The 19,439-nt window shown below is 44.8% G+C and overlaps 1 protein-coding gene across 2 annotated transcripts in view; it reads right to left on the reverse strand.

Moving 5' to 3' along the window:
- The window catches only part of LOC121533778 (adhesion G-protein coupled receptor D2), a 178,647-nt gene that overhangs the window by 152,663 nt on the left and 6,545 nt on the right, over positions 1–19,439 (reverse strand). For both annotated transcript variants that reach the window (XM_041840017.2, XM_041840018.2), the window contains exons 3-6: positions 18,785–18,809; positions 15,635–15,868; positions 7,553–7,747; positions 3,415–3,461 (exon numbers count right to left, since the gene is read on the reverse strand). In XM_041840017.2, the coding sequence (XP_041695951.1) occupies positions 3,415–3,461; positions 7,553–7,747; positions 15,635–15,868; positions 18,785–18,809 (501 nt within the window). The remainder of the gene's footprint in view (positions 1–3,414; positions 3,462–7,552; positions 7,748–15,634; positions 15,869–18,784; positions 18,810–19,439) is intronic.

Below are 19,439 nucleotides of genomic sequence, written 5' to 3' on the forward strand. Positions count from 1 at the left end.
TCCCAAACCATCTCAATTGGGTTGAGGTCGGGTGATTGTAGAGGCCAGGATATCTGATGCGCACTCCATCACTCTCCTTCTTGGTCAAATAGCCCTTACACAGCCTGGAGGTGTGTTTTGGGTCATTGTCCTGTTGAAAAACATATGATAGTCCCACTAAGCACAAACCAGATGGGATGGCGTATCACTGCAGAATGCTGTGGTAGTGTCACGACTTCCTCCGAAGCTGCCTCCCCTCCTTGTTCGGGAAGGCTTCGGCGTTCGTCGTCACCGGCCTTCTAGCCACTGCCGCTCCATATCTCATCATTCCATTTGTCTTGTCAATTACACACACCTGGTTCATATTCCCCTCATTGATACACGTATAAGTGTTCCCTCTGCCCCCTTGCCCTTGTGGGTGATTGTTTCATGTGAGATGAGTGTAGCTCGATGGAGCTACCTGTACTTTGTATTGCTGGGGTATATTTTCCCTGTTTTCCTGTATTTGTTCCAGTGCGCCTGTTTTGCGCACTGGACTGTTGACGCTATCCAGCGTAACTGTGTACTACGGAATAAACTCTGTATTCTGTGATTTACCCTTCTGCGCCTGACTCCTTCAAATCACACTCTCACAGGTAGCCATGCTGGTCAAGTGTGCCTTGAATTCTAAATAAATCACAGACAGTGTCACCAGCAAAGCACCCCCACACCATCACACCTCCTCCTCCATGCTTCACAGTGGGAACCACACATGCGGAGATCATCCGTTCACCTACTATGCGTCTCACAAAGACACGGCGGTTGGAACCATAAATCTCAAAGTTGGACTCATCAGACCAAAGGACAGATTTCCACCGGTCTAATGTCCATTGCTCGTTTTTCTTGGCCCAAGCAAGTCGCTTCTTCTTATTGGTGTCCTTTAGTAGTGGTTTCTTTGCAGCAATTCGACCATGAAGGCCTGATTCACGCAGTCTCCTCTGAACAGTTGATGTTGAGATGTGTCTGTTACTTGAACTCTGTGAAGCATTTATTTGGGCTGCAATTTCTGAGGCTGGTAACTCTCTAATGAACTTATCCTCTGCAGCAGAGGTAACTCTGGGTCTTCCTTTCCTGTGGCGGTCCTCATGAGAGCCAGTTTCATCATATCGCTTGACTGGCCTTCATGTCTTAAAGTAACGATGGACTGTTGTTTCTCTTTGCTTGTTTGAGCTGTTCTTGCCATAATATGGACTTGGTCTTTTACCAAATAGGGCTATCTTCTGTATACCAACCCTACCTTGTCACAACACAACTGATTGGCTCAAGCGCATTAAGAAGGAAATCAATTCCACAAATTAACAAGGCACACCTGTTAATTGAAATGCATTCCAGGTGACTACCTCATGAAGCTGGTTGAGAGAATGCCAAGAGTGTGCAAAGCTGTCATCAAGGCAAAGGGTGGCTACTTTGAAGAATCTCAAATATAAAATATATTTAGATTTGTTTAACACTTTTATGGTTACTACATGATTCAATATGTGTTATTTCATAGTTTTGATGTCTTCACTATTATTCTACAATGTAGAAGTGTCCAAACTTTTGACTGGTACTGTATGTAAAATAGATATTTCTGTACTTCATTTTCAATAAATTCGCAAACATTTCTCAAAACATGTTTTCACTTTGTCATTATGGGATATTGTGTGCAGATCTATGACACTTTTTTAAAAATATTTAATCAATTTTGAATTCAGGCTGTAACACAAAAAAATGTGGAATAAGTCAAGGGGTATGAATACTTTCTGAAGGCACTGTTTGTTGCTTCCAACAAAGTTGGATCTGGGTTGCTCAGTGTGTCACCATTGTGTAATGTATAATTCATTACAAGATTTTAAACTGCGATTTTGCCACGATTTGAGATCCACGACAAATTTCTGGGATCGCAGGTAAATCCTAATGTCATATGCTCCGACAAGACGTCGTAGGTCGCATAATGAAAGGGGGTGAATGACATGCGACTATGCATCTTTCACTCTCCCAATATGCATCTTAGGTCCTGGTTATTTTTCTGACATGACAGAAAATGTCTGGTGAAGTGATGGGGGTGCTACGATGCGACTTGCAATTAGAATTTGCCCACGATGTGGAAATTTTGTCTGGGACAGCAAAATCGTGGCATAAGACGGCTAAAATAGTACCTGTCCTGAAAATCGCAGGACAGGGAGGGGTCTAGACAGGTCACAATGTCAGCAAACTCATCTAATGTGAGCACACCGGTTGCAGACTTCAGGACGACAACATTATGTAGAGTGCTCCAACTACGTAAAGATTTTTAGCGTCATCTATGTCTAGTTGCATTGCAATTGACTGTATGCAATGTCCAACCAGTGAGCAGAAAATGGTTTACATGACTCGTCATATTGTTCTGTTCGGAACTCTGACCCAGTTGTCATGTCAACACAGCTGTCAGTGCTGCTGCAAACTACAACAAAAGAGACATGCCAAATAGGAAATGTATAAACAATTCTAGACACCATGGCTTGTCATGATTTATGTACATGGTCTGGTGAACCCAGACCTTTCTCTCTCCAGTTTCAACTGAAATTGTCCAACATGAACTGCTTGTTTAGCTAGCTAGCTAGCTTGGTAAAACATAGTTGGCAAATAGGCAACATTTTGGTTAGCTGGCTAAATTGTGCAGCCGGTATTTTGTCTATATCGATGATGTTACAATTACCAAGCATTTGGATAAACAAATCATTTATAAGACCGTGATGTATGACAGGATTGGATATTGCATGCAATTGCATTTGAATTGCTTCATGTATCAGCAAAGTTGCTAGAGAAGATGTCACTTGCAGCTGAAACAGAAATTGTATCCAAATAGCTTAATGTGACCAGAGAGGAAGCGGCGAAGCAAGAGGGATAACTCCGTCCAAAATCTGTCTACGTCAATAAGACCACGAAGTAAGGATTTTTTTAAATGGAGGTCAATGGGTGTCGAATTTGTTCAACAACCATTTTTTATTGCTAATTTGGTACGTGAGGCCTATTTGATCGAATATAAGTTTCGGAATGGTTGGATTATGAATGCACTGATATTAGTGGATGCACATTACATTTCGGCAGCTTTGAAAAAAACAACTATATCGGAGTTGTGCCTGTTGTTCACACGCGTATCTGCCCTCTCATTAGCAAGAATGGTCACACACCTGATCTCGCCTCCTTGGGCCCTGGTCAAAAGTAGTGCACTACATTTAGCCTGCGTGCCATTTGGGACGCAGGCTAAATGGCCCAGAGGAGATGGATATTACTTCTGTCATTGGCTTGCGGTGGTTGGAGGCAGAATCAGGACCGATGAAGCTGCATTTGAATGGTGGTGATGGCGTGAAACTAATAGGCTACAGCTGGGTGAACCTTCCAACTTACAGGCTTGGCGAGAGGATCCTTGCTCACCTTACTGAAAAACGCTGTCTTGGGAAAGCCAAAGATGTCCAACCCCTCTGGAATGAAAAAAAGAGAGGATAAAACAATCAAATCAAATTTTATTTGTCACATGCGCCAAATACAACATGTGTAGACCTTACAGTGAAATGCTTACTTACAAGCCCTTAACCAAAAATTTGGTTTTAAGAAAAATAGGTGTTAAGTAAACAACAGATAAGTAAAAAATAAAAGCAGTAAAATAACAGTAAAAATAACAGTAGCGAGGCTTTATACAGGGGGTACCGGTACAGAGTCAATGTGCAGGGGCACCCTTTAGTCGAGGTAATTGAGGTAATACAGTGGCTTGCGAAAGTATTCACCCCCCTTGGCATTTATCATATTTTGTTGCCTTACAACCTGGAATTAAAATTGATTTTTGGGGGGTTTGTATCATTTGATTTACACAACATGCCTACCACTTTGAAGATGCAAAATATAGCCACCTTTTGCAGCAATTACAGCTGCAAGTCTCTTGGGATATGTCTCTATAAGCTTGGCACATCTAGCCACTGGGATTTTTGCCCATTCTTCAAGGCAAAACTGCTCCAGCTCCTTCAAGTTGGATGGGTTCCGCTGGTGTACAGCAATCTTTAAGTCATACAACAGATTCTCAATTGGATTGAGGTCTGGGCTTTGACTAGGCTATTCCAAGACATTTAAATGTTTCCCCTTAAACCACTCAAGTGCTCCTTTAGCAGTATGCTTAGGGTCATTGTCCTGCTGGAAGGTGAACCTCCGTCCCAGTCTCAAATCTCTGGAAGACTGAAACAGGTTTCCCTCAAGAATTTCCCTGTATTTAGCGCCATCCATCATTCCTTCAATTCTGACCAGTTTCCCAGTCCCTGCCGATGAAAAACATCCCCACAGCATGATGCTACCACCACCATGCTTCACTGTGGGGATGGTGTTCTCGGGGTGATGAGAGATGTTGGGTTTCAGCCAGACATAGCGTTTTCCTTGATGGCCAAAAAGCTCAATGTTAGTCTCATCTGACCAGAGTACCTTCTTCCATATGTTTGGGGAGTCTCCCACATGCCTTTTGGCGAACACAAAACGTGTTTGCTTATTTTTTTCTTTAAGCAATGGCTTTTTTCTGGCCATTCTTCCGTAAAGCCCAGTTCTGTGGAGTGTACGGCTTAAAGTGGTCCTATGGACAGATACAAAAATCTCAGTTGTGGAGCTTTGCAGCTCCTTCAGGGTTATCTTTGGTCTCTTTGTTGCCTCTCTTGGCAGGTTTGTTGAGGTGCCATATTATTTCCATATTTTTATAATGGATTTAAATGGTGCTCAGTGGGATTTTCAAAGTTTCTGATATTTTTTTATAACCCAACCCTGATCTGTACTTCTCCACAACTTTGTCCCTGACCTGTTTGGAGAGCTCCTTGGTCTTCATGGTACCGCTTGCTTGGGGGTGCCCCTTGCTTAGTGGTGTTGCAGACTCTGGGGCCTTTCAGAACAGGTGTATACAGTGAGGGAAAAAAGTATTTGATCCCCTGCTGATTTTGTACGTTTGCCCACTGACAACGACATGATCAGTCTATAATTGTAATGGTAGGTTTATTTGAACAGTGAGAGACAGAATAACAACAAAAAAATCCAGAAAAACACATGTCAAAAATGTTATCAATTGATTTGCATTTTAATGAGGGAAATAAGTATTTGACCCCTCTGCAAAACATGTCTTAGTACTTGGTGGCAAAACCCTTGTTGGCAATCACAGAGGTCAGACGTTTCTTGTAGTTGGCCACCAGGTTTGCAGACATCTCAGGAGGGATTTTGTTCCACTCCTCTTTGCAGATCTTCTCCAAGTCATTAAGGTTTCGAGGTTGATGTTTGGCAACTCGAACCTTCAGCTCCCTCCACAGATTTTCTATGGGATTAAGGTCTGGAGACTGGCTAAGCCACTCCAGGACCTTAATGTGCTTCTTCTTGAGCCACTCCTTTGTTGCCTTGGCCGTGTGTTTTGGGTCATTGTCATGCTGGAATACCCATCCACGACCCATTTTCAATGCCCTGGCTGAGGGAAGGAGGTTCTCACCCAAGATTTGACGGTACATGGCCCCGTCCATCGTCCCTTTGATGCGGTGAAGTTGTCCTGTCCCCTTAGCAGAAAAACACCCCCAAAGCATAATGTTTCCACCTCCATGTTTGACGGTGTGGATGGTGTTCTTGGGGTCATAGGCAGCCTTCCTCCTCCTCCAAACACGGCGAGTTGAGTTGATGCCAAAGAGCTCGATTTTGGTCTCATCTGACCACCACTTTCACCCAGTTCTCCTCTGAATCATTCAGATGTTAATTGGCAAACTTCAGATGGGCCTGTATATGTGCTTTCTTGAGCAGGGGGACCTTGCGGGCGCTGCAGGATTTCAGTCCTTCACGGCGTAGTGTGTTACCAATTGTTTTCTTGTTGACTATGGTCCCAGCTGCCTTGAGATCATTGACAAGATCCTCCCGTGTAGTTCTGGGCTGATTCCTCACCGTTCTCATGATCATTGCAACTCCAGGAGGTGAGATCTTGCATGGAGCTCCAGGCCGAGGGATATTGACAGTTATTTTGTGTTTCTTCCATTTGCAAATAATCACACCAACTGTTGTCACCTTCTCACCAAGCTGCTTGGCGATGGTCTTGTAGCCCATTCCAGCCTTGTGTAGGTCTACAATCTTGTCCCTGACATCCTTGGAGAGCTCTTTGGTCTTGGCCATGGTGGAGTTTGGAATCTGATTGATTGATTGCTTCTGTGGACAGGTGTCTTTTATACAGGTAACAAGCTGAGATTAGGAGCACTCCCTTTAAGAGTGTGCTCCTAATCTCAGCTTGTTACCTGTATAAAAGACACCTGGGAGCCAGAAATCTTTCTGATTGAGAGGGGGTCAAATACTTATTTCCCTCATTAAAATGCAAATCAATTGATAACATTTTTGACATGCGTTTTTCTGGTCTCTCACTGTTCAATTTCTTTTTTTTGAAACAAGTAATTTTTTTCATTTCACCAATTTGGACAATTTTGTGTATGTCCATTACATGAAATCCAAATAAAAATCTATTTAAATTACAGGTTGTAATGCAACAAAATAGGAAAAACGCCAAGGGGGATGAATACTTTTGCAAGGCACTGTATGTACATGTAGGTATAGTTAAAGTGACTATGCATAGATAATAAACAGAGAGTAGCAGCAGCATAAAAGAGGTGTGTGGGGGGGGGGGGCAATGCAAATAGTCTGGGTAGCCATTTCATTAGCTTTTCAGGAGTCTTATGGCTTGGGGGTATAAGCTGTTAAGAAGCCTTTTGGACCCAGACTTGGCGCTCCGGTACTGCTTGCCGTGCGGTAGCAGAGAGAACAGTCCATGACTAGGGTGGCTGGAGTCTTTGACAATTTTTAGGGCCTTCCTCTGACATAGAGGCCCTGGATGGCAGGAAGCTTGGCCCCAGTGATGTACTCGGCCATACGCACTACCCTTTGTAGTGCCTTGCGGTCGGAGGCTGAGCAGTTGCCATAACAGGCAGTGATGCAACCAGTCAGGATGCACTCGATGGTGCAGCTGTATCCCTTTTTGAGGATCTGAGGACCCCTGCCAAATCTTTTCAGTCTCCTGAGGGGGAATAGGCCTCGTCATGCCCTCTTCACGACTGTCTTGGTGTGTTTGGACCATGATAGTTTGGTAGTACTAAACAATGTTAGTATGAGATATCTCGGGATATACTGAATAAAACATTAACAACCCCCTAGAGTCGATGTCCACGCCCCAGTGGAAATCAAATTAGCATAGTAACAAAATCCCCATCAAAATCCTTTTGTTTAAGATAGAGATATCGTTTAATCCCATTTATATAACGTTCTAAACATATCACCTTTCTGAACACATCCCAGGTTTCATTTTGAAAGTACCCAAGCAGGGCCCTTGAGTTTTTCATTACATTGGCACCATAACAAAACAAGAGTCTATTTGAGACAGGTGGCACTTCACTTTTTAAAAGTTGTATCATATTTTACCTAGGATGTTGTTGTTTCATCCAAAGAAAAACATGTACTCCCCCTTTGAATGATTTGTGTGTGCTTAGAAATAATTAGATAATGTTTTGATGACATTTAACTGTTCAGTGATCACCTTTCTCAAACTGGCAGACGGCACCTCTCTGACTGTCACAAACGTCTAAGCCCCAGCTTCCACTCAGGGGGTCAAAGGTGACACACTCCCCAGCCTGAGGTGCATCCACCACCTCGGAGGAGAAATTGTGATATGGCACCACATCTGCATCCAACAGGGAGTACAGGAACTCGTTGGCAAAGTCACTGCTGTTTGCTGGTAAGAAAGAAATAACAGAAAAAACAGGGCACCAAAAAGATAAGGAATATCCATTGTACATCAATCAATCAAATGCATTTTTTAAAGCCCTTTTCAAATCAGCATATGTCACAAGTGCTTTACATTAAACTGTCGAGGGTTGCAAAATTACAGTAACTAGCTAAATAATTATCAGGTTTTCCAGAAATCCAGGTTGGAGGATTCCAAGAATCAGGAGGGATTGACCAAGGACGAAATCCTCCAACCGGGAATTCTGGAATACATCCCTAAAACCTGTCCTAAACGCAAAAGCGCAAGCAAAAGCAGAAGTACATTGTCCAGGAAAAACTCCCTAGAAGGAAGACAAGTGTCAAACGCACGTCAGTTTGCAATTTCGTCATGTAAAAACTGCCATTTTCCAGCCCTAACTCCAGGTTCGGCAATTTATCTGTCTAAAATCAACTTGCTTGCGTTGAGATGGGAGGGGTGGAAATATTTGAGGTGTGTCCTTAAAAACAAGCGCAAAAGTGACCATTTTATGCAGCGCTAATGGGAAGATAAGACTCACAAAAAGAAGGTCTTAATGGTAACGCAGCTGATAATGGCATGCATTTTGAGAGCGGAAACGCAGCCTATCCAGCCATGACAAACAGTGCCCATGGAAGAGAGATGTGCCTTTTGTGCCGGTGAATCTAGTATTTAGAAAGATAAAAAGCGATTGGTTCCCCTCCATTTTGTTAATTTGATTAAAAACCAAGCATAACCTACCCTCCCCTTAATCAAGGCTGGTTTAGCAGCATCGCACAGGTGAGTGTTTTTAGGCCTACGTGTGCACACAGTGCCATGGAACGAGAGAAGCGATTTATGATATCATGCTTCTGACCCCATCCTGTGTAGAAATATGGTTGTTGTTTTAAAAAACAGATTTCTTGTTTTCTGTTTCATATCAAGCCCTCCGCTAGGCCTAGGTTACTAAGGCTGGTTCATTCAACAGCAATGTGTTGTTTCTTTTTTATCCTTGCATTGCAAAGTAGCATATCCATAAAGGTGTTTAGTCAAAGTGCTTTGAATAGAAAATATACTGCACATCCTAAAACATACACACATACAGTGGATTTGGAAAGTATTTAGACCACTTGACATTTATTTCTGACACACCTCTGGACTTATAGCTCTACCGCCAGCGCTTAGATTTACCATTGAGTTAGTAAGTAAGTAGCTTTGCATGAGCCTTGGCTTGTTTGAGCCGAAACGACTCATAGGGCCGGAGCCTATCTCCTGTTTCTGTAGCATGAGGCAGCTTGATGTACAAGTACACCCCGTGGGACAGGACACTAGTCTATCGCAGGGCCTTACCCCCAATCTATCTCCTAAATGCTGAGTGCCAAACAGAGAGGCATCAGGTCCCATTTGTACAGTCTTTGGTATGACTCGGCCAGGGATCGAACTCACAACCTTCCATATTTAGGGCGGACACTAACCACAAGGCCATTGCGTTAGGTTTGTTAAAATAGAGCCCCTAGAGAGGAACCAGGCTCAGAGGGGAGGTACCATCCTCTTCTGAATGCAATGCTTTTAGGAAGTCAAAAAGCTGATAGAAAGAGAAAGTGAGCGCACTCCTAATGTGCTGGGTTTAACATGATGTCAGAATGAGTCAACATTCTTAAATGGTCCGATAAGGAACGGAAGGAGGCTGTATTGTCTGAGTCTGATATATATGGAGAAAGAACATCTGCCTGTGTGTTCTCCTTTGTTGCGTGCCAAATGGCACCCTATTCCCTATATAGTGCTCTACTTTTGACTAGCTCTGGTCAAAAGTAGTGCACTACGTAGGGAATAGGGTGCTATTTGGGACCCCGTTCCCTACGTTCTCTGTAACAAGAGCCCAGGCAGCGATACTCCATTACTCACGGGGGACGGCAATGTCAGAAAGGAGAGTTTGTTTTGAAGGGTGGGATTCAGAATGACCACGCACATTAAATATTTACAACCATTACTGGGCTGAGTTTGCCAATTACAACTTGGCAATCTGCTCCCCTATTCATGAAGGTAGAGGGAGCTGCCCGAGAGACAAAGACAGGGAACCTCCAAATGCAGGCTCTTGAACTCATAATGGGTAAGGCAGAAAGAGAGAGAGAGAGAGAGAGAGAGAGGGGAAGAGAGAGGAGAGAGAGAAAAGAGAGAGGGATCGATAAAGAGAGATACAGGGAGAGAGAGCTATAAAGATAGACAGACAGAGAGAGAGAGAGAAAGAATGCTGGGACAGCCCAGCCTAGCTCCAGGGGTAGTCCGCTTTAAATCAAGCATGTCCGCCCACGCGCTCCTTACCTTGGCACGGCGAGTCTCCCCAGAGTCTCTTCAGGGAGGACTCCACTTCCAGGACTGTGGCGCTCCACTTGAACGCCAGCCCGGACGAGGCGGGTGAGCACTCTTTTTCCATGGTGTGGATTTCGCTGTCGTTCAACACCCGCTCCCAAATGTGTAGCTGCGTGAGACTACCCGAGAAGGACTCTGCGCTCTTGAACGAGCCCCCGAACGAGTCCTGCTCCTGGCCCAGGATGAAGTGGCCATTGGGGCCCACGTCACCTGCGCTGTAAAGGCTGTCGCCCCGGTTGACCGGGCGGCCATTGGCAAACAGGGCCCAGCGTCCGCCATGGCACGACCAGCTCACGCACAGCGAGTGCCAGGAGCCGTCATGGCGGAAGGCCTCCTGGTAGGGCCCGTGCATGCCATGCACCAGCAGAGCCAGCTGGACGGGCTGGCCCTGGATCAGCCTGGCGCGGAGCTGGAACTCATTAATGAATGACTGGATGGAATAAGAGAAGACAGTGGAAAATCCGTAGCAGGCCGGATCGAAGCGGACACGGGTGCAAACGGTCACTTCGCACATGGTGGGGAACTTGTGCAGGAGGCGCGCGTTCTTCACGTCGGATCTTCCGTCAAACTCCAGGATAAGGGTCTCTGCGGAACCTTTCCATGGTGGACAGAGAGAGAACAGTCGCATGCAATATACAGTGCCTTGCAAAAGTATTCATCCCCCTTGGCGTTTTTCCTATTTTGTTGCATTACAACCTGTAATTTAAATGGATTTGGATTTGGATTTCATGTAATGGACATACACAAAATAGTCAAAATTGGTGAAGTGAAATGAAAAAAATTACTTATTTCAAAAAATTCTAAAAAATTAATAAAGGAAAAGTTGTGCGTGCATATGTATTCACCCCGTTTGCTATGAAGCCCCTAAATAAGATCTGGTGCAACCAATTACCTTCAGAAGTCACATAATTAGTTAAATAAAGTCCACCTGTGTGCATTTAGCCTGTTACCAACCCTTAGTAAACTATTGGAAAAAATTGGATTTGACCAGATACAATGCTATTTTACAGTAAACAAATTGACAACAAACTTTCAGCATGCTTATAGAGAAGGATATTCAACAAGCACAGCACTTACACAAATGACTGATGATTGGCTGAGAGAAATTGATGATAAAAAGATTGTGGGAGCTGTTTTGTTAGACTTCAGTGCGGCTTCTGACATTATTGATCATAGTCTGCTGCAGGAAAAACGTATGTGTTATGGCTTTACACACCCTGCTATAATGTGGATACATAGTTACTTGTCTAACAGAACATAGAGGGTGTTCTTTAATGGAAGCCTCTCAAACTTAATCCAGGTAGAATCAGGAATTCCCCAGGGCAGCTGTCTAGGCCCCTTACTTTTTTCCATCTTTACTAACGACATGCCACTGGCTTTGAGTAAAGCAAGTGTGTCTACGTATGCGGATGACTCAACACTATACACGTCAGCTGCTACAGCAACTGAAATAACTGCAACACTTAATAAAGAGTTGCTGTTAGTTTCGGAATGGGTGGCAAGGAATAAGTTAGTCCTAAATATTTCCAAAATAAAAAGCATTGTATTTGGGTCAAATCATTCACTAAACCCTAAACCTCTACTACATCTTGTAATGAATAATGTGGAAATTGAGCAAGTTGAGGTGACTAAACTGCTTGGAGTAACCCTGGATTGTAAACTGTCATGGTCAAAGCATATTGATACAACAATAGCTAAGATGGGTAGAAGTATGTCCATAATTAAGCGCTGCTCTGCCTTCTTAACAACACTATCAACAAGGCAGGTCCTACAGGCCCTAGTTTTGTTGCACCTTGACTAATGTTCAGTATTGTGGTCAGGTGCCACAAGGAGGGACTTGGGAAAATTGCAGTTGGCTCAGAACAGGACAGCACGGCTGGCCCATAAAAGTACACGGAGAGCTAACATTAATTACATGCATGTTAGTCTCTCCTGGCTTAGAGTGGAAGAGAGATTGACTTCATCACTGCTTGTTTTTTTAAGAGGTGTAGACAAGCTGAATGTACCGAGCTGTCTGTTTGGAATGCTGGCACACAGCTCGGACACCCATGCATACCCCACGAGACATGCCACCAGAGGTCTCTTCAGAGTCCCCAAGTCCAGAACAGACTACGGGAAACGCACAGTACTACATAGAGCCATGACTACATGAAACTCTATTACACATCATGTAACTCTGTCAAGCAGTAAAATCAGATTTAAAAAACAGATAAAACTACACTTTATGGAACAGCGCGGACTGTGAAGAGACACATACACACATACACACACAGGCACACACACAGCATTCGCAAACACATGCTAACACATGCACTCTACACACCACATTTTAATATTGTTATTTTGCTGTGTTATTGAATTTGTATTGTAAATATGTTATGGTAGAGTAGTGTGTAATAAGGTATTGTGTTATGTATTGTTTTATTATATGCAAATTGTGGTTGGACACCAGGAAGAGTAGCTGCTGCCTTGGCAGCCGCTAATGGGGATCTGTAATAAATACAAAAACAAATAATCAAAGTGTCACATGATCTCAACATACACTGCTCAAAAAAATAAAGGGAACACTTAAACAACACATCCTAGATCTGAATGAATGAAATAATCTTATTAAATACTTTTTTCTTTACATAGTTGAATGTGCTGACAACAAAATCACACAAAAATTATCAATGGAAATCAAATTTATCAACCCATGGAGGTCTGGATTTGGAGTCACCCTCAAAATTTAAGTGGAAAACCGCACTACAGGCTGATCCAACTTTGATGTAATGTCCTTAAAACAAGTCAAAATGAGGCTCAGTAGTGTGTGTGGCCTCCACGTGCCTGTATGACCTCCCTACAACGCCTGGGCATGCTCCTGATGAGGTGGCGGATGGTCTCCTGAGGGATCTCCTCCCAGACCTGGACTAAAGCATCCGCCAACTCCTGGACAGTCTGTGGTGCAACGTGGCGTTGGTGGATGGAGCGAGACATGATGTCCCAGATGTGCTCAATTGGATTCAGGTCTGGGGAACGGGCGGGCCAGTCCATAGCATAAATGCCTTCCTCTTGCAGGAACTGCTGACACACTCCAGCCACATGAGGTCTAGCATTGTCTTGCATTAGGAGGAACCCAGGGCCAACCGCACCAGCATATGGTCTCACAAGGGGTCTGAGGATCTCATCTCGGTACCTAATGGCAGTCAGGCTACCTCTGGCGAGCACATGGAGGGCTGTGCGGCCCCCCAAATAAATGCCACCCCCACACCATGACTGACCCACCGCCAAACTGGTCATGCTGGAGGATGTTGCAGGCAGCAGAACGTTCTCCACGGCGTCTCCAGACTCTGTCACGTCTGTCACATGTGCTCAGTGTGAACCTGCTTTCATCTGTGAAGAGCACAGGGCGCCAGTGGCGAATTTGCCAATCTTGGTGTTCTCTGGCAAATGCCAAACGTCCTGCACGGTGTTGGGCTGTAAGCACAACCCCCACCTGTGGACGTCGGGCCCTCATACCACCCTTTTGGAGTCTGTTTCTGACCGTTTGAGCAGACACATGCACATTTGTGGCCTGCTGGAGGTCATTTTGCAGTGCTCTGGCAGTGCTCCTCCTGCTCCTCCTTGCACAAAGGCGGATGTAGCGGTTCTGCTGCTGGGTTGTTGCCCTCCTACTGCCTCCTCCACGTCTCCTGATGTACTGGCCTGTCTCCTGGTAGCGCCTCCATGCTCTGGACACTACGCTGACAGACACAGCAAACCTTCTTGCCTCAGCTCGCATTGATGTGCCATCCTGGATGAGCTGCACTACCTGAGCCACTTGTGTGGGTTGTAGACTCCGTCTCATGCTACCACTAGAGTGAAAGCACCGCCAGCATTCAAAAGTGACCAAAACATCAGCCAGGAAGCATAGGAACTGAGAAGTGGTCTGTGGTCACCACCTGCAGAACCATTCCTTTATTGGGGGTGTCTTGCTAATTGCCTATAATTTCCCCCTGTTGTCTATTCCATTTGCACAACAGCATGTGAAATGTATTGTCAATCAGTGTTGCTTCCTAAGTGGACAGTTTGATTTCACAGAAGTGTGATTGACTTGGAGTTACATTGTGTTGTTTAAGTGTTCCCTTAATTTTTTTGAGCAGTGTATATACACCTGTTCTGAAAGGCCCCAGAGTGTGCAACATCACTAAGCAAGGGGCACCACCAAGCAAGCGGCACCATAAAGACCAAGGAGCTCTCCAAACAGGTCAGGGACAAAGTTGTGGAAAAGTACAGATCAGGGTTGGGTTTTTTTAAAATATCAGAAACGTTTAACATCCCACGGAGCACCATTAAATCCATTATTAAAAAATGGAAAGAATATGGCACCACAACAAACCTGCCAAGAGAGGGCCGCCCACCAAAACTCATGGAACAGGCAAGGAGGGCATTAATCAGAGAGGCAACAAAGAGACCAAAGATAACCATGAAGGAGCTGCAAAGCTCCACAGCGGAGATTGGAGTATCTGTCCATAGGACCACTTTAAGCCGTACACTCCACAGAGCTGGGCTTTATGGGAGAGTGGCCAGAAAAAAGCAATTTGGTGTTCGCCAAAAGGCATGTGGGAGACTCCACAAACATATGGAAGAAGGTACTCTGGTCAGATGAGACTAAAATTTAGCTTTTTTGCCATCAAGGAAAACGCTATGTCTGGCGCAAACCCAACACCTCTCATCACCCAGAGAACACCATCCCCACAGTGAAGCATGGTGGTGGCAGCATCATGCTGTGGGGATGTTCTTCATCGGCAAAGCCTGGGAAACTGGTCAGAATTCTTGAGGGAAACCTGTTTCAGTTCACCTTCCAGCAGGACAATGACCCTAAGCATACTGCTAAAGCAACACTCGAGTGGTTTAAGGGGAAACATGTAAATGTCTTGGAATGGCCTAGTCAAAGCCCATGACTTAAAGATTGCTGTACACCAGCGGAACCCATCCAACTTGAAGGAGATGGAGCAGTTTTGCCTTGAAGAATGGGCAAAAATCCCAGTGGCTAGATGTGCCAAGCTTATAGAGACATACCCCAAGAGACTTGCAGCTGTAATTGCTGCAAAAGGTGGCTCTACAAAGTATTGACTTTGGGGGGGTGAATAGCTATGTACGCTCAAGTTTTCCGTTTTTTTGTCTTATTTCTTGTTTGTTTCACAATTTATTTTATTTTGCATCTTCAAAGTGGTAGGCATGTTGTGTAAATCAAATGATACAAATCCATTTTAATTCCAGGTTGTAAGGCAACAAAATAGGAAAAATGCCACTTTCGCAAGCCACTGTACAACTTGGACACAGACATAAAAGGGACAGAACGATATTACGCAACTCCAATTGTGGTCATATTTAGGTTGCAAAGACTTATTCACTAGACTGCAGGATAGTAAGGCCAATGGCCATGTGGTCAGTCCAATTTAAAATGTCTGCCGTATTTTGGAGGCACCAAGACCCTACTGTGAGACAGAGAAGGTGCTGAAATCTCAAAAGTGTCAAATATGGCAATGGCATAGTGACTGAACTCACTCTTTAAGTGTGTCATGACTTTCCTGGCGATCCACACGGGGTGGGTTATGTTCAGGGACTTTAAGAAGGTGGTGAGCTCTCGGTTCTCAAAGTTGTTGGAGACCGTGGCTAAGGCCCCTGAGCGCTGGTTACAGAGGCGTCCGGCCCCATGCCACTGTAGCCTGTCGGGTACGTACTCGTAGTAGGACTCGTCGTATGTGAACAGGGTCCTGTTCTCCAACATCAAAACTGTATCTGCCCAGAGAACACAAAGAGAGGTTGATGAGAGGAGAGGGGTCATGTTCATTAGGGTACCAACGGTTTTGAAGCCTTTTGCCAAATAAATCAGAAAATAAGCTTTTCTCATTGAACAGGTCCAGGTAGTCCCTCACTGTTCCAGTCCGTTTTCACAAAATGGAAAGCTGTTGGAAATGGGGAGCCACTATCTGAACTTGTCCAAAAATTGCAATAGGTTTTCTAACATTTTGCTACAGTGTGCCCAAATGAACACAACCCTGGTTAACAACAGAGCTCACTATCGAGGAATTCGTATGCACTGCTAGGAAATACAGAGACTTATAGTGGCTGTCATTGCGCTATGGCTTTCTTGGACCGCTGGTCAACCATGTTCTTGGTCAACAATGGCCATTTTGCATGATCTCAGCATAGTGGGAGATTAATGACAGGCAACTGGTGACTGCTGGACGTACAGTATAACTGAGACCACATGCTAAATCAAATCAAATTGTATTTGTCACATGCAGCAAATTCACCAGGTGTAGACCTTACCATGAAAAACTTAATTACAAGCTCTTAACCAACAATGCAGTTCAAGAAATAGAGTTCAGAAAATATTTACTAAGTCAACTAAAGTAAAAAATATAATAAAAAGTAACACAATAAAATAACAATAACGAGGCTATTACAGGGGGTACCTGTACAGAGTCAATGTGCGGGGGTACAGGTTAGTCGAGGTAATTTGTACATGTAGGTAGGGGTAAAGTGACTATGCATAGATAATAAACAGCGAGTAGCAGCAGTGTAAAAACAAAGGTGTGTGTGGGGGGGTTGCGGTGTCAATGTAAATAGTCCGGGTGGCCATTTTATGAATTGTTCAGGAGTCTTATGGCTTGGGGGTAGAAGCTGTTAAGGAGCCTTTTGGACCTAGACTTGGCGCTCCGGTACCGCTTGCCGTGCGGTAGCAGAGAGAACAGTCTATGACTTGGGTGACTGGAGTCTTTGACAATTTTTTGGGCCTTCCTCTGACACCGCCTAGTATATAGGTCCTGGAAGGCAGGAAGCTTGGCCCCAGTGATGTACTGGGCCGTACGCACTACCCTCTGTAGCGCCTTACGGTTGGATGGCGAGCAGTTGCCATACCAGGCGGTGATGCAACCGGTCAGGATGCTCTCGATGGTGCTGCTGTAGAACTTTTTGAGGATCTGGGGACCCATGCCAAATATTTTCAGTCTCCTGAGGGGGAAAAGGTGTTGTCGTGCCCTCTTCACGGCTGTCTTGGTGTGTTTGGACCATGATAGTTTGTTGGTGATGTGGACACCAAGGAACATGAAACTCTCGACCCGCTCCACTACAGCCCCGTCGATGTGAATGGGCACGTGTTCGGCCCTCCTTTTCCTGTAGTCCACGATCAGCTCCTTTGTCTTGCTCATGTTGAGGGAAAGGTTGTTGTCCTGGCACCACACTGCCAGGTCTCAGACCTCCTCCCTATAGGCTGTCTCATCGTTGTCGGTGATCAGGCCTACCAAAGTTGTGTCGTTACCAAACTTAATGATGGTGTTGGAGTCGGGCTTGGCCACGCAGCCGTGGGTGAACAGGGAGTACAGGAGGGGACTATGCACTCACCCCTGAGGGGCCTCCATGTTGAGGATCAGCTTGGCAGGTGTATTGTTGCCTACCCTTACCGCCTGGTGGCAGCCCGTCAGGAATTCCAGGATCCAGTTGCAGAGGGAGGTGTTTAGTCCCAGGGTCCTTCGGTTAGTGATGAGCTTTGTGGGCACTATGGTTTTGAATGCTGAGCTGTAGTCAATGAACAGCATTCTTACACAGGTGTTCCTTTTGTCCAGGTGGGAAAGGGCAGTGTGGAGTGCGATTGAGATTGCTACGGGGCGGTAGTCATTTAGGCAAGTTACCTTCGCTTTCTTGTGCACAGGGACTATGGTGGTCTGCTTGAAACATGTAGGAATTACAGACTCGGTCAGGGAGAGATTTAAAATGTCAGTGAAGACATTTGCCGTTGGTCCGCGCATGCTCTGAGTACACGTCCTGGTAATCCATCTGGCCCCGGGGCCTTGTGAATGTTGACCTGTTTAAAGGTCTTGCTCACATCGGTTATGGAGAGTATGATCACACAGTCGTCCAGAACAGATGGTGCTCTCATGCATGCTTCAGTGTTGCTTGCCTCGAAGCGAACATAAAATGTATTTAGCTCGTCTGGTAGGCTCGTGTCACTGGGCAACTCGCGGCTGGGTTTCCCTTTGTAGTCCGTAATAGTTTGCAAGCCCTGCCACATCTGACGAGCGTCAGAGCCAGTGTAGTAGGATTCAATCTTAGTCCTGTATTGACACTTTGCCTGTTTGATGGTTCATCTGAGGCCATAGCGGGATTTCTTATAAGCGTCTGGATTAGTGTCCCGCTCCTTGAAAGCGGCAGCTCTAGCCTTTAGCTCGGTACAGATGTTGCCTGTAATCCATGGCTTCTGGTTGGGATATGTACGTACGGTCACTGTGTACGTACGGTCGTCGATGCACTTATTGATGAAGCCGGTGACTAAGATGGTATACTCCTCAACTCAATCCCGGAAAATTTTCCAGTCTGTGCTAGCAAAACAGTCCTGTAGCGTAGCATCCGCGTCTGTAGCGTAGCATCCGCGTCATCTAACCACTTTCATATTGAGCGAGTAACTGGTACTTCCTGCTTCAGTTTTTGCTTGTAAGCAGGAATCAGGAGGATAGAATTATGGTTCAACCCCCATTAAGTGCGGTGAAGTCATGAGTTCTTACAATTGTACGAGAACTCAAGTAATAACTATAGGTTATAACTTTGTCATTCATGCCTTGTAGGTTACAGTTCATGGTGGCTGTTATGCAATGTTACTATCAGCTTTAACTCAGTATATATCACTGACATGTCTACAGGTTAAAGACTACTTACCTGATGTACAGTGATGAAACCAAATCTATGGAATAAAACAAAACCTAGGTTATTGAATTATCATTTGATTCCTGACATTTTATGTCTTATCTAAATCGCTATCAAGTGTAACTAGTGGAATACTGGGGACCCCTACTATATATAGCTATATAAACACATGTTGTGGTAAGAATAATATTTGTGCTTTTGAACTAGCCTATGATAAAGAAAATGTGTCCATTTAGGTGTTTTAAAACAATGTATGCTGTACACTAGCGTATCCATGGTCTGAGTAGCCTGACCATGTCTATGTTCCCCCAGCCGTATGTTCCCTCAGCCGTATGTTCCCTCAGCCGTATGTTCCCTCAGCCGTATGTTCCCTCAGCCTTATGTTCCCTCAGCCTCATGTTCCCTCAGCCTCATGTTCCCTCAACCTCATGTTCCCTCAACCTCATGTTCCCTCAACCTCATGTTCCCTCAGTTCCAACAGCCCTAGGTTCCCTCAGTTCCCACAGCCCTATGTTCCCTCAGTTCCCACAGCCCTACAGTGAGGGAAAAAAGTATTTGATCCCCTGCTGATTTTGTACGTTTGCCCACTGACAAAGACATGATCAGTCTATAATTTTAATGGTAGGTTTATTTGAACAGTGAGAGACAGAATAACAACAACAAAAAT

Source organism: Coregonus clupeaformis, chromosome 20 (genome assembly GCF_020615455.1).
Source record: "Coregonus clupeaformis isolate EN_2021a chromosome 20, ASM2061545v1, whole genome shotgun sequence".
Classification (NCBI taxonomy): Eukaryota; Metazoa; Chordata; class Actinopteri; order Salmoniformes; family Salmonidae; genus Coregonus; species Coregonus clupeaformis.